The sequence below is a fragment of the Pinus tabuliformis genome, chromosome 1_2 (genome assembly GCF_031772625.1).
Source record: "Pinus tabuliformis cultivar Carrire ecotype Pingquan chromosome 1_2, CPIR1, whole genome shotgun sequence".
Taxonomy (NCBI): Eukaryota; Viridiplantae; Streptophyta; class Pinopsida; order Pinales; family Pinaceae; genus Pinus; species Pinus tabuliformis.
Genome location: NC_142298.1, coordinates 864,830,289 through 864,846,821, shown reverse-complemented (window position 1 = coordinate 864,846,821; position 16,533 = coordinate 864,830,289). Strand labels below are relative to the sequence as shown.

At 35.5% G+C, this 16,533-nt stretch overlaps 1 protein-coding gene across 1 annotated transcript; it reads left to right on the top strand.

Moving 5' to 3' along the window:
• Nucleotides 1-265: 265 nt before the first annotated feature.
• Nucleotides 266-10,218, top strand: LOC149208663 (uncharacterized). The gene is made up of 7 exons (XM_089398399.1): nt 266-354; nt 460-514; nt 630-721; nt 8,516-8,687; nt 8,850-9,393; nt 9,507-9,713; nt 9,850-10,218. The coding sequence occupies exons 4-7, from the start codon at nt 8,605-8,607 to the stop codon at nt 10,216-10,218; spliced, it is 1,203 nt and encodes a 400-aa protein (XP_089254525.1). The 5' UTR covers nt 266-354; nt 460-514; nt 630-721; nt 8,516-8,604.
• Nucleotides 10,219-16,533: the final 6,315 nt, after the last annotated feature.

The window sequence follows — 16,533 nt, the reverse complement described above, 5'->3', positions numbered from 1 at the left end:
TATAGGAATCTGTCCAACTCCCCCTTTGATTACCAGTAGACAAAACATTCAAAGTTTCATTCATTGGCAGTTCTTCAAGAAGTGTGTTATCATATTCCTGAATGCCACTTTCATCATGGCCACCTCCTAGTTCTTTGCTCAAAAATTTCAATGTCTTGGGTTGTAATTTAAAGCCATTATTGTCTTGGGTTGTGCTTCCAGAGTGATTACTTTGCTGATGCAGTAGCTTAGCGAAATAAGTCATTTTCTTTTGTCTTAAATGCCAGCATAAGAAAGAGAAACAATATACCTGTAACAATTTGGTGTGGCTTGCTCCATTGCATCAAAAGCTTCCAACCAGTGTCAAATTTGATGGTACTACTGACATTACATTGCTTTTAGTTTGTTTGATTTGCCTTTCCAAGTTATTGATATAGATTGATCAATGGATTTACACTGACTGATCCTAACCTACAGCAGGGACTGCAGGTTCTTTTTTTATCTTGGCAGTCATATTTTGAACTTCATCCCAAAGGTGCACACAATCACTTCGTGTTCTATATTCATTTTCATTGTTCAACTTGCTATTATGATTCTGCGGTTGTAATTGCATTGCATCAATGGGTTTACGTTCTTCTTTATCTTGGCAGTCATATTTTGAACTTCAGTATCAAACCTGTGCAGTGGATGCTACCTGACATAAGGAGTCTCCGCAGCTTAGCAGACATTTGCGGTCCCAAAGGTGCACACAATCACTTCGTGTTCTATAATCATTTTCATTGTTCAACTTGTTATTATGATTCTCTGGTTGTAACTGCATTGCATCAGTAAACATAATATTGCATCGAACACTTAGTCGTCATCATGTCTTCTATGTCTGATAAACACAAGTTGCAATTAGTATTGCAAAAGCATCACTTATTTCGTGTGGACAATTTCTCATATCTAATTGGAGACTGCCTATTCGATAGTTTAGAACTTTTGCTAGATTTCCAATACACATCAGTGGAGCTAAGGAAAGGAACAATAGAATATTTTAGAGTCTGTCTCAAAAAACAAGATAGTGAGCCAATTTTGTCTTATGAACATGAACTGCATGAAGCCTCACTTAAAGAAATGCATAACATTAGCAACCGTGAAGTCTATTTAGACAAAATGGCTAGATCTGCCTCAAACAATATACCCCTAGCATCTAGAGGTCTATGGGGAGATATTTTCTGCATCCATTGGCTGTCAAACTGGTTGAAAATTCCAATTAGGGTTTGGTCCAAAACAAAGATGCGAGTGTATTTGCACTTCAATTCAGGTATTACAACAAATACTCGTGACATACTGTTCCATGACGAGGACCCTTTGAATGGGCACTTCGAGCCTTTGGTTCATAGGCAGCCTACAATTGGTTGTACCTTCCAACAACAAGATGATACCTCAAAGAACAATATCGAACCACAACCTGAGACAAAATGTCAATCAATCGAAGCTAAACTACACCCACCTTGTCACTTAAACAAGCATGTGCTTAAGGACACTGCTAAGAAAAATCGGAAAAGGAAAAACATAGGCATTCAATACAACATAAGTACAATGGAACAACAAGTAGTTCTAGACAACACAAAAGATGTTTGTGACACACCTATGTCTGATAAACACAAGTTGCAATTGGTATTGCAAAAGCATGACTTATTTCGTGTGGACAATTTCTCATATCTAATTGGAGACTGTTTATTCGATAGTTTAGAACTTTTGCTAGATTTCCGATACACATCAGTGGAGCTAAGGAAAGGAACAATAGAATATTTTAGAAACTGTCTCAAAAAACAAGATAGTGAGGCAATTTGGTCTTATGAACATGAACTGCATGAAGCCTCACTGAAAGAAATGCATAACATTAGCAACCGTGAAATCTATTTAGACAAAATGGCTAAATCTGCCTCAAACAATATACCCCCAGCATCTAGAGGTCTATGGGGAGATATTTTCTGCATCCATTGGCTGTCAAACTGGTTGAAAATTCCAATTAGGGTTTGGTCCAAAACAAAGATGAGACTGCATTTGCACTTCAATTCAGGTATTACAACAAATACTCGTGACATACTGTTCCATGACGATGATCCTTTGAATGGGCACTTCGAGCCTTTGGTTCATAGGCAGCCTACAATTGGTTGTACCTTCCAACAACAAGCCGATACCTCAAAGAACAATAATGAACCACAACCTGAGACAAAATGTCAACCAATTGAAGCTAAATTAAAACCACCTTGTCACTTAAACAAGCATGTGCTTAAGGACATTGCTCAGGAAAATTCGAAAAGGCAAAACATAGGCATTCAATATAACAGAAGTACAATGGAACAACAAGTAATTCTAAACAACACAGAAGATATTTGTGACACACTGCACACAAAAGATGTTGGTGACACACGGAGGTTCCGATCACTTAGAAACTTGAAAGAACATATTAGAACCAACAGACAAACAGAAATTGTAACTTCTTGTCGATTAGACAAACAATCAAAAAGGCTATCTTTGCGTTTGCTTAAAGGCATCATTCGGAAAAAATTGAAAACACAGAAAATAAGACTTGCCTTCAACACAACAATAATGAAACAAGAAATAGTCATAGAAAACATGGACTACAGCCCATCTGCAGGAAGATCAATGGACCTATCAGCGCGATCAACGAACCAAGTAAAATTTGAGACACTGAGATTTAGATCACTTAGATACTTGAAAAAACAAATTAGAAACAACGCAGGAAGATCAATGGATCTATCAGCGCGATCAACGAACCAAGTAAAATTTGAGACACTGAGATTTCGATCACTTAGAAACTTGAAAAACCAAATTAGAAACAACGCACAAATAGGAATTGTAATCCCTTGTTCATTAGGAAAAGTGACAAAAAGATTATCTTTGCATTTGCTTAAAGGCATTATCCGGACAAAATCGAAAACGCAGAAAATAAGACTTGCATTTAACATAGCAACAATGAAACAAGAAATAGTCATAGAAAACATGGACTACAATCGATTTGCAACAACATCAAAGGATCGTTCAGCACAATCAAAGAAATCAGGAAAATCCGACCTCTCGATTCAATCAAGATCAATGAACAAATTACCAGAATTATCAGAGTTTGATCAAATATATCAAAGACAAGTAAGTGACACACCTATTTTCAATTGTTCATCATGTGAAACAACTTTTTTCAAAAGAGACATCTGCTTTGTGAAACAAGAATGTCAAGAAAAACAAAATAAGATTAGGAAACTATCAACTAGTTTCGAGAATGTTAAATCTCGTGTTGAAAATTGCTACATTTGTAAACATTGCAAAAAAGCAATTGAACATGAAACAATTGCTAAATATGCAGTCCCTGAACACATAAGAAGAAACAATGGCACTAGAACACTGAGAGACCTCACTGAACTAGAGGAAAGACTAGTCGCATTAAGATTGCCCTTCTTGCAAATAAAAGAAATGGGCCATCGACATAAGAAGTCGCAATTGGGCTTAACTGGAGGAGTCATCAATGTCCCCACTAGCATTTCCAGAATCCAATCTGCATTTCCTCGAACTATAAAAGACACTGACACGGTTGCCGTTGTTCTCAAAAAGAGTTTAAGATTCAAAAGTGCTTATGCATTTGGTCGAGTTCGAGTTCACAAAGTGATGAAAGCATTAAAACAATTATGCAAAAGGATGCTTTACAAGCTCGAGAACGCTACCATAAATGACAATTGGAAAGAGGCATTCCTACAAAACCAAGAAGCTTATGAAAGTTCAAGTGACGCTGAAGATAGCGAACACGATAACCAAGACAACGATGAACCAACGACAAAAACATTGGTCCATGGATTCATTGATGCACACACCGTCCATGACCTTGTAAATAAACAAATTAACATTGCACCTGCTGCCGGATACATGCCATTAGGAATCTTCAAAGATAAGTACTCAGAAGAAATGAGTGTCCCATCGCTTTTCTATGGCAACAAATGCCCAGCTGACATCTCCAAAAACTTTACATATCAAAAGATTTGCCACTGGGAAGTGCTGCATAAAAGCCACGATTTTTCTTATCATACTACAAACCTATTCTATAAAGCAATTCGCATTATCATAAATCAGGTGTTGAATACAATGTGGATTAGAATTAGAAAAGGGCAGTTGAAAGGTAGAAAACTAGTTGCAAAAGACGTTAAGTCAAAACCAAACCTAGATCGTATTTTAAATTCTGACATTGGGTACATGGACCTAAAAACAATTCGTACCTCACCTGACTACCACCAGCAAATACGGAACAAACTCTATGCAATGATACGACAACTAGGGCCGCCCACTTTCTTTGTTTCCTTTAGCAGTGCGGAGCATCTTTGGGATCCTTTAATGCATGCATTGAGACACATAAAACAAAACACTAGAAGACCAAACACAGGTGAACTTGATGAAAATGAACCTAGCTCATTAATAAGAAACGACCCTGTTACTTGTGTACGTTACTATAGATCTAGGAGGGATGCATTACATCAATTTATATCTCATGATCACAAGTATTATGGAGAGCTCACTGACCACTTCTATGTAACTGAATTCCAAAACCGGGGCAGTGAACATGAACATGGCTTACTATGGATAAAATCTGCACCAATCTATGGTCAAAATACAAATATTGAAGTCGAAGAATTCATTGACAATTACTTGTCAACTAATTCACTGTTACTTGCAAGTGAACTTAGAGTTCTACAACACCATTGTCACACAAAAATTTGTAGGAAGCGTGCAAATTCTAATTGCAAATTTAATTTCCCAGTACCATCAATGAAAGTAACAAAAATACTTTAGCCTCTTGAATTTGATAGTGATAAAACAAAAGCACATGCAAAGCTAATCTTCGAATCAATAAACAACACAAGATACAGTGAGAATGATACATTTGATAGCTTTTTAGCCAACCTTGGACTAGTACACAATGAATACATACATGCTATCCAATGTACACTAAAGCGAACAACACTCTTATTGCAAAGGAACCCAGTTGACACCTGGACAAACAACTTCGCTAAACATATTCCAGGAATTTGGATTGCAAACACTGATTCCCAATTTGTACTTGATTCATATGCAGCTGCAATGTATTGCAGTTCTTATATGACAAAAGAAGATAAAACACTCACAAGAACATTTAAAAACATACGCGACAATCATGTGAAAACAAAATCTGATATCCTAGATACCATTAGTTCTTTAGGGAAAGCTTTGGTCAACTTGCAACAAATGTCTGCACAACAAGCAGTGCATATTGTGTTATCGCTCCCACTAAACTCCAGTTCACGGAAATGTGTATTTATTAACACATCTCCTGTCGATGATCGTGCATTTGTTCTTAAAAGACAAAAAGATTTGCAGAAGGAAGCAGATGACTTAGAAGACATAATGTTCCCATCAATTACTGACTACTATGCTCTCCGACCTACTGCTATTGAACATGTCTGCTTAGCAGAATTTGCATCTAGCTATACAAAGAAAGGACAAGAACGCAGAAAATAAAGTAGACCATGTGTCATTCGATCTGTTAGATATAACAAATACAAGGACATTGAAAATCACTGTAGAGGGCAATTAATGTTATACTATCCTTATCGAGGAAGTGAAACTGCAATTAAGCAACATCACACAAGTTGGCAAGCTGCATATGTTGCGGTCGAAGAAATAGTCAAGCAAAATGAACAAAAGTTCAAATTTGCTACAACAACTACATGGGGTGACATAGATGACGCAATGCACACAGTAGAAACAGAAACTGGAGAAATATTTGACATAGATAGTTTGAAATCAAATGAAACAGAAACTATAACATTTAACAAATCGATAGATGACAAATATGAAAACTACGACTTCCAAAATGACTTGGGACATTTGCAAGATAGCAAGAAGTTTGCTCTACCATCTACAAGGCCATATGAAATCGTGAAACAACCACGTATACTTGAAGACGTAGAGTACTATGAATTAATGCGACAATTAAACACAGAACAAGCAAGCATAGTTACTGATGTTATAACAAGGAAATTGTACAGACCAGATGAGCTAATCTACCTGTTATTAACAGGAGGTGCAGGAACAGGCAAGACACACACAGCCAAGGCAATCTTCCAATCCTTAGTACGCATACACAATGTGGCATTGCCTTATAACCCATCATAACTAATAGGAATAATCGTTGCGTACACGGGCAAAGCTGCCTTCAATGTTGGTGGTGTCACATTGCATTCTGCATTCTATTTGCCTTTTAACAAAGCAGATTGCCCCTCACTAAACAATGAAAAATTGGACACATTATCAAAGCATTTCCAATAATTGTGTGTCCCCCTCATAGATGAGGCATCGCTCGTTGGTGCAACAACACTATATCAAATTGATAAGCGCCTGCGACAAATCTTACACACACCAGCTTCATACTTTGGCAATGTTGACACGATATTCTCCGGCGATCTTTACCAGGCAAACCCAGTCAGAGACTCCCTGATCTTTGAAAACCCAAAAATCAACAAAAACACAATTCCATATGACTTGTGGCCAGAGAAAATAAAATGTTATCAACTGCACACAGCCATGCGCCAAAAAGACCCATTGTTCATTGATGTACTAAATAGGATGAGATTAAACATGCAAACAGATGAAGATATTGCTTATGTAAACAACAACTGCTATAGGGTCCCACCTTCAAGCCCAGTTTTCCCACACATTTTCTATCGCAACAAAGATGTCCATATTCACAATCTGAAAATGCTTTCCCTAACAAAGGGGGAACAAATAATGCTCATTGCAATTGACAACTACGAGCTTCCTGGGTCGAGTTATTTTGCTTTTGATAAAACAATCTCACTGCCATCAACAATTACAGTTAAACAGAACATGTTAGTTGAACTATATGCAGGAAATTACAATACAAACGATGGATTAGTAAATGGTGCTGAAGGGATTTTCAAATCCTATTCATCTAATAACAACAGGCCTGACATTGTCTGGATAGAATTTTCAGACCCAGAAATTGGGAAACAACAAAGAAGCAACTTCAAACAACTATACGACATAAATATAATGCCAAATTGGACACCAATCTTTCGAATCGCAAAATCGCTAGCAATGTCTCGGAACAAATTACAAATTACAATTCGAAAACAATTTCCAATCCAATTAGCCTGTGCGCGGACAATACACCGGACACAAGGGTTGACATTGGATCAACTTGCATTTGACCCAACTGGTGTCACAAAACATGGTCTAGTCTACACTGCATTATCACGTGTTCGAACTATTGACTCACTATACTTGATTAACAAATTGACACAACAAAACTTCCATGTCAAAAACAAAATAATCAATGAGATGGCACAGCTAGAAACAATTGGTGCATGGAAACTAGAATTCGCAAAGAAGAAATATGTTAACAAGGATGTTTTGTCGATTGCAAGCCTGAACACACGTAGTCTACGTGCACATCTTAGTGACGTGATTCATCACAATGACTTAATGGACAACATGATTCTATGTTTTCAAGAAACTCATTTGTACACTCCACCAGTAGTCAAAGAATTCTTATCATTCAATTTTGCGGCTGCACATTCTACACATGGAGTTCTTACTTGCATAAACAAAAAAATACCTATTAGAGCAACAAAGACATTTTGCAAGAACAAAATAGAGCTTACCCTAATTGACATGTACTTCCAACGACCAATTTGTTTAATGAACATTTATGCAGCACCATTTGAACAAGTATCCACAATAATGCAAATAATTCAGGAAGCAAAATCGCAAACTACATATACTGACTGTGTTTTTTTAGTTGTTGGTGATTTCAACATTGACATACAACAAGAAACAGCTCGTAGCAAACTCTTTGTACAATTTATGGAAATGGAAAACTTACATGAAATAACAAGCAAACTATCTCCGCACCGAAACACAGTAATAGACCATATCTAGACAACTTTGCCTATGAAACAGTGTGAGATAAATGTAACATGGGCTTATTGGTCTGATCACAGCATATTCTATGCGCTATTACAGCTCTAATGACCCTTGGAACAAATCAATTTTAGCGTGTAGCAAAATCAAAGTAGCATTGATACACAAGTTTCTCTACAATTTGCTAAACTTCATATTCAAGCAAACTTCATATTTCCCTGTTCAGACAAATGCTGTGTTATCCGAGAAATATCAATCTCCAATGGCCATACTAAAAGTCTATTTCTTGTAGCTCGCTTGCAACACTCTGTTCAAACAAATGCTGTGTTATCCAAGCAATATCAATCCCCAATGGCCATACTGAAAGTCTATTTCTTGTAGCTCCCTTGCAAGACTCTGCGTTAACTGATCTAGGTATGTAACGACACATAGAATAACGTTATGCACAGATTTATTATTACATGGAACACATTTTGCTTTTAGACCTAATAGAATACATATTTATTATTACATGGAACAAGTTTTGCTTGTAGACCTAATAGCTTGTACTCGTGTTGTACAGATAACTAATAAGAAAACACAGCACGAAGAAGTAACTCCTCCAGAGCCTTGCTGCCTTTCAGATCAGAGACTGATAAACAGATAATTAATATGAAAAGACAGCACGAAGAAGTACCTGCTCCAGAGACATGCTCCCTCTCAGAGACTTGTGACGTCTCAGAAACTGCTAAAAAGTAACTAAAAAACCTTCAAATCTATTCTTACAAGTTTTGTAGTACAAACATAATGTTAATTCAGATTCTTCAATATTGTTCTACAGGCAGAAACAGGAAAGTACATCAAGTTTTGTAGTACAAACATAATGTTAATTCAGATTCTTTAATATTGTTCTACAGGCAGAAACAGGAAAGTACATCTGAGATAGCAGCCAAGCATCAACTATGCAGAACAATCACAATACAGGAGTTAAAAGGGCTGAAAATGGGAACAACTTTTCACGGCCAGATTCTAGTAATATACAAAACACTGGTCGACGAAGTCCACGGAATTGAATTGTTACGTGCTGACCTAGTGGACAGCAGAGGGAATATGACAATCACGCTAAATGTGCCACACAACCTGATTGTTGCTACTGAAGCGAAACTTGTAGTGGGCCAGGGAATCTGTATTACAGATTTCAAGGTCTCTGCCAAGACAGTTTACGACCATGGAGACTGTCCGTGCATACTTGTTTTGCATGGGAAGAGCATCTTGGAACCAATTTCACCTATCTGTACGGAATACAGATTTGTTCCCACGACGACTATTAACCAGCTCACCAGCACAACAGCTGCGTTTGCAATCGGCACAGTTGCCGGCCTTGTAACAGCAGCGAAAGAAATAGCTGGTCAATATGTCCTAACTATGAAGGACGGCCCAGCTCAAAAAGACAAAGCCACGGTATATACAAATTCAACCATTTATTCTTTTTAACATTTAAATCATCTATACATTTTAAGTAACCATTTACTTAAAAGCAATTACATTTAACACTAGTACATTTTGCAACGCAGGTGCATCTTTATAGTACATTTCAGCCAATTTTCAAATCCATCCAACAACAAATTTCGAAACAAGAAGCACCAATGATGTTGTTTCGAAATCTTGCCCGAGGCAAAGAACGTGGGTCATTACGCACTTGCAGATCCACATTCATTACAGCCGTTACTTCACACAGGGTACTTGCAGACCTGAGAAAACTACCTGCCTCAACAACAAAGGTTCTTTCATACTCCACAAAATATATATTATAAATCTTTATTTCCTGTTCTCCTAAATTACGCTCGTTCATTTAACATCCTCTTAGCATTTTTATTACAATATCTAACGCTAGGCTTGTACTGAAACATGGACCAGGTTAAAGGAATGCTGACTATAGCAAACATACATGCAGAACCCTTTGTTATAATCTGTAACAATTGCTCTCTGCCCGCCGATACATTTGGAACAGTTATCATGGACCAACTTAATTGTTCCACATGCAAACAGCTAACCACATATCGACGCAGTTTGCAATTGAATTGCATTATCCAAACAGAGGCAAATGTTCAATACAAATGCATCCTAAAGGACAGTTTGCTGCTCGAACTTTGTCCATCCTTAACAGGACTGACGTATGAAAAATATCTCGAAGACGTTGCCGACGTTACATACAGTTTACGAGATTTCCATGTACACAACAGCTTTCTGTTGGATAGTTCGGATGTCATTGTCCGTACAGATTGACACATTTTATCCTCTGTAGGATGTGACTTTCTCTGGTCTACGAGTTCATATCTGCTGGAAGCTTGGAATACCATCTTCATGGTATTGTTATATCTGTCTTTATTATTATTTGAACATAAGAACTCTTCTTCTGGGCATTTTAGTTTCTGTTGGGCTGAAAATAAACAACTCTGATGAATGTTTTGATGGTTCGGATTACCATCTTCATGCTATTGTTATACCTGTAGTTACTCTTCCTTTGGGAATTTATTTTCTGCTGGAATGAAAAGAAAGAAAACTCCTTATTGTTTAACGGCAGGAGTTTGTCATGCCATTTTCATATACTGGTGAGAATGCAGAATATTTTGTTCTGCAAATAGAAATACGTTCAGATCTCTCTACGTCGGTCTGGGTATGCTGAGTGGGTTCCTCTGTATATGCGTCTAGATTTTGTGTATGTTATGTTCGACTGTCCAGTTCATCTTCCACATTATTTGTTCCTACTTGGTGGATGCCATGCTAGTTTCCTCTCCTCGACAAAGAATATTAGAGAACAAAAGTCTTTTATGCAACTGAGTGTTGGTGGGCGTGTTTCTGCCTCTGAAAAATGGATTGGGGAAGAGTATAGCCTCTTTTTGTTGAGGAAGACAAGGTTTTTTTGGAAAAGGAGAAAAAAATTACAGGATCTAGAACATGAGCCAAGCGATGCTTCTCAGCAGGTGAGCAAGGAGCATTTATTCTTTTTTGTGTTTCTATTGTCCATGTATGCATAAGCTTGTTCTCAACACTCTGATTCTTGTTAACTGGAAATTGAAACCAGTGTCTGAACTTTCTTTAAAATATCGCAAAATATTGTGTTCTGGAAATAGAAATACGTTCAGATCTCTCTACATCGGTCTGGGTATGGACTTGTGGGTTCCTCTGTATATGCGTCTAGATTTTGTATATGTTCTGTTTGCTCTTCACTTCTGTCAGTGCATTAATTTTCCTTATTAGCTGATCGATACATAGATTGCCTTTGTGTTGTACATAATTTGATGTTCTAATTTATATCTGCATGCCTGAAAAGCACAAAAGGTCATTCCGCCCTTGAGAAGTAGCATGTAAAGCAATTAATTCTCTTTGTATTACTACACTTTCCTCTTAATTGACAATTGAGTGAATAATTTCAGTAAGGAACTGCAAATTTTCAATTATTTTAATAACATGTGAATTTGAATCTTACACAAAACTCTCTTGCTTTTCTTTGCAGTGAAACTGTCCCCTCACTATCCCACTAGCTCTTGCAAATCCAAGCTATGAAGAATGATTTAATTCGATTTCTTTCTGCCACATCTTCAAGGAACATAACTCTCAAGTGGACCTCCTATCTAGGAGACGGATCTCCTTGCTATTTGGACTCATTAGATGTCAATGCATTGATCAGCGATCAGTCATCTCTCTATAGTTCATTTTGTTCTAGGTAAAAATAGAGATTGATCTGATCCTGCAACTGGAAAATGTTGTTGTAACTATTGGCAACTCAATGAAAATGAAGCAGGCTACTAATATTTTGGACTCTTGTATCAGTTGAATTGACTTAATATCCACTTGAAACATTTTTTTTACTATTGTTTGATCTGAATGACTATGCTGACTGCTTTCTATCAAATATTTTGGAGAGGCCTGAATGAAGGCTATGAATTTCAATTAGATTAGCAAAGAGTTTTGACCTTAAGGTTCAAGGTTGGGTACTTAATACCAGCTGCATTTTCTGTCATATACCTCTTATGTATCCTTTAGTTCAATCATTGAAGTACAGTATCAAGTACTAATGGTTGCACCCCTCTCTTATTCGTATTCAGTGCCTATTTATTACATCTACTCAACACACATGAGAGGGACTATGTTGGTCAAGCGGGTTTGTTGATCAACCCGCTCATTACACAGTTTTGACCCAATCCAAACACTAGTTAATGCCTATCATGGGCAGGAGTACTGAACATAAAGGTATGCCATGAAAGCATTGGCCAATTAATTCTTGTCTTCTTGATACAAACAGCTCACATATTGTTGTAGTTCCTTTGCTCTATGTATTTTCTGGTACACTATGTCAATAATTGTAACACTGTAGTGAGCAGAATGAATAATCCAATTCAATATACAGCAATTCATACAATCCAATCTTCAAAACCTGAGCTTGACAGAACAATGTATGTATAGATTAACCAAAATTCAAGAGTGTAAGCTTGTTCAGAGTTAACTTCAGGGCAGATTTTAATCATAAAATGAATTCTACAGAACTGAAATCAATCCAGAAGCCCTAACCAGAAGTTTGTAACCAAAGTTGCTACAGAAATTACTACAGATCTGGAACTATCCTTTAGCTCCTTCTTTGCTCAGGATCTGCTGACATAGGAGCCACAATTCCCTTCCTTTTCATCACTGTTCTGCCTCACGTCAGCTACAGAGGCCCGAACCTGTGAGGGCTTTTACAAGGTATCACCGGAGGGTTAATATGCTGATAACGCCTGCACTCTATGAAGCACATAATGTTTTTAAGGGATCAAAGGTTTTCAACTTATGGACCTTACTACATGCTTAACCATTTACTATTAGTCAAGCAGTACGATACTTTTCAAAGATCTTTGTTTGTTGAATATAATAAATTAACCCAAATATGAGTTGCCTAGAACAAGACTTATTTAGACTTTAAACAGGAAGTCTTTGCATTTGTTCTCAAATCTTTCTCATTCTAGTATACTGCAGCATATAAATAATGACATAAGACATTCCGGAAATCAAGATTGGCATGTAGTAGGGTAAGGACATATTGGTCAAAGACCAAAGCAGATCCATTGATTAATCAAGGTGAATATCCGTGGCCGCTTTATCCTCTGCGGGAGTCAAATTCGTTGATCAAGATTCTTAAAACTATAAACTAACTGGATTTCTGTGGATTAATGACAATACAGCTTGCTATGAGGAAAACATAAGTCAATATCAACCCGGTGCATTTTGGTTGAATGTACATGTATATATTTCTAATGCCCACATCTAATGTTCCATTTCGCAGTTGTGGACTTTTAGTTATTCTTTTTTTAGAAAGTACCAAGATTCTTTTGTGGGTGTAGTTTTGAATGATTTCTCTTATGCTCTGTTTTGCTTCTTTTCATCATCTTTGATACTTAAATTTTTCTTGATATGTGGCAGTACTCCATGTTTTATGAAAAACATAACTTAAGCATGTCATCATCTGTGATATCTCTATCAAAATCAATGACTTTGAACTACATTTCTTCCACCGAGGTTGGGTTTTTGCAAGCCATTGCACCACAATTTAGAAAAACCAAGACAAAGCTAATACTGATGCTTCTGGGCAAAGAAGATGTGGACCCATCAACGAATGCAACATATGGTTCCCTCGTTTTGTGAAGACATTTGCTGCTGGAATCAATTATAGCTATGATCCAATAAGGGAATATCTTCAGTTCGTGGACAACAAGAATTTCACAGTTGATGGCATCCTAACCGATTTCTCTGTAACAGCGTCAGAGGCTATAGGTATGGCTTTCTTGCTACTTAACCTCCATCAATTTGTACAATCCCCTACCCATGTAGGGCTATAATTCTTCTTATGTCTTTCAAGGCCAGAATGTTTTTATAATAATAAGTATGTATCTCTTTCTGAATATATTTCTTTGTTGATCAAGATTCTTAAAACTATAAAGGATTTTTGTGGATTAATGACAATACAGCTTGCTATGAGGAAAACATAAGTCAATATCAACCCGGTGCATTTTGGTTGAATGTACAGGTATATATTTCTAATGCCCACATCTAATGTTCCATTTCGCAGTTGTGGACTTTTAGTGATTCTTTTTCTAGAAAGTACCAAGATTCTTTTGTGGGTGTAGTTTGGTGCATTGTTTTGAAATAACGGGTGCATATTATATTATTCGACAACCCTCGATTTATGTATTACTGAAACTTGCTCATGTGACTATTTCTATTGCAATTGTGTGATTTATGTATTACTGAAACTGGTGCAGTTGTTGTCTGAGTTTCAGAAGAAGTGATGCCCAATGTACGTTATGTTTGTCGTTCCTAGATACAGGAGGAGGAGCTGCTGTAGGTCCATTGCTATTGCTCACTGCAGGAGATTCTATAGAAATTCACCATAGTATGTGAGTTGCCCAGGTCAACCCTGGGAGAGTATCGCTCTTGCCACCTCAGCCACTCGACCCAACTAATTCGTCTGCCTTCCGTAACTGCTACTGCTGGATCTCGGTAAACTAGATGATCTGCATGATGGAGGATATTTGCAACTGCAATCGAAGCATATATATATGGCCTTGGCATAGAAAGGTTAATAACCAAAAATTGCCCCCGCGGGCATGGGATTTGGATCTGATGGCTGGTATGCTTACTTGAATGCTGCTCCTGATGCCCTGTAACCGGAGAATCTGAAATTGGCTCTACCTCTGATGCCCTTTATTTCTATGCAATTGGTGTTGATGATGCCCCTGCTTCTGTCTCTATGGCCTCTGTTCCTAGTGCTGCTTGCTTGAATGCTAACTAGAATCCTTCGGAGTAAAGAAGCTAAACTGCTGCTACTTAAATGGTTACTGATGCTATCTATTTTCATAAGCACTTTGTCGCTGATTCATCGACTGGTATTCGAACTGGCTTAGACCTTAAATGTTAACTTCATGCAAGGACTCGCTGCCTCGCAGCTTCCCTTGTTAATTGATAATTTTTTTATGAATAAATTTAAGTATTATTATCTTAAAATTTTCTTTCTTGATGAATTTTTTTTATGAATAAGTTTAATTAATTAATATTTCTTAATAATAAATTTAAAAATTAATAAATTTATAATTTAATTTATTAAATAGGTTTGATACGTTGAAGGCTTCATTCATATCTACCACACAAATCATTTATATATATATATATATATATATATATATATAGATAGAATTATTATTATAATTAATAAAAATAATTGATAAATATTTAATAATCAATTAATAATAAATAATTAAAAAATAATAATAAAAATAATAATTTAAATCGCATTATGTTTATTTTTTATGGACGTTTTGAACCGGCAACGGTGGTTCATCTTCAGGATGTGAAAGATTATTGAAAGACCAGTCTTTCAATAATCATTCACATCCTTAAGATGAATCACCATTACTAATTCGAAACATGGATAAAAATAAAACCTAATTCAATGTATCCAAAAAATAATCTACATAATCCTAAAACTCATAAAAACCTCGAAAACAAAATAATTTAAATAATATGTAAATAATAATTATTAATTACTCTAACAAAACCTTATCACAATCAAAACTCTATAAAACAAATCCTATAAGACTCGCGCACACCAATAAAATAACCTAAAAACGTGTGAACTCATTCTATATACCTTGATTGTCGTTAATATCACCTGTTAAAATTATATTAATCTCTGTACATTGACCTTGCTCCTTTCGGTTCTGATTTATTAGTATCGATTATTTCGCTTTTGAGCCAAATGCAATTTAAAAGTTATTTCAAACCTTTCTGTTTGGTTTTTTAAAAGTTATTTCAAATGTAATTTAAAATATATAAAAGAATTTACAAATTTGAAACTATTTGATTTTTAATCTATATAAAATAACTTAAATCTTTAATCTAAACAATTTTTTATTTATTTAAATGGTATTTTTTTTGGGTAAAAAATTGATTATCTATTTTTTTATTATTATTTAAATTATACGGTTAAATAATTTAATAAAGTTGTTAGTGTAATTATATAAATTTAAGTTAATAAAATTATTATTGTAAAATATTTAATTATATAAATTTAATAACATAAATTTGTAATTTTAATAAATTTAAAGAAAACCAAAAAACTTACAACATAAAATATTGAACTTATATAAATCACAAAATTTATTTATTTTTTAATTGGTTAATTATTCTCTTTTAATTTAACTTTTTATCACTTTCTAATTAAAAATAATATTAATAAATTATATACAAAACTTTTAATTTTATAAAAAATAAATTAATTATTCAATTTTCATGTATGTCATATCAATTGTTTGAATATCATTTTTTTTTCATGTTTGTAAAAATTCAAACTTTAATATTATCATACATTTACTTTGTTTTATGAATCATTTTTAGTATATATAAATTCAATAAAACTCATATAACCTGAGGTTATAAATATTATTATATATCCCTTATATGAATATAAGCATTTTGCAATTAACTGTGAGGTGTTGAGAGTATCCATTTAAACTAGCGGGGAAAGCCCCACATGTTAATTACGATTGATTATTGTTGATATGGTAACTA

What these genes read in the sequence shown, in the direction of transcription:
- LOC149208663 (XM_089398399.1), top strand. Translation starts at nt 8,605, where the DNA reads ATGAAAAGACAGCACGAAGAAGTACCTGCTCCAGAGACATGCTCCCTC. An exon ending in CTCAAAAAGACAAAGCCACG is followed by an intron (nt 9,394 to 9,506) that starts GTATATACAAAT and finishes TTTGCAACGCAG; the next exon opens with GTGCATCTTTATAGTACATT. An exon ending in TACCTGCCTCAACAACAAAG is followed by an intron (nt 9,714 to 9,849) that starts GTTCTTTCATAC and finishes AACATGGACCAG; the next exon opens with GTTAAAGGAATGCTGACTAT.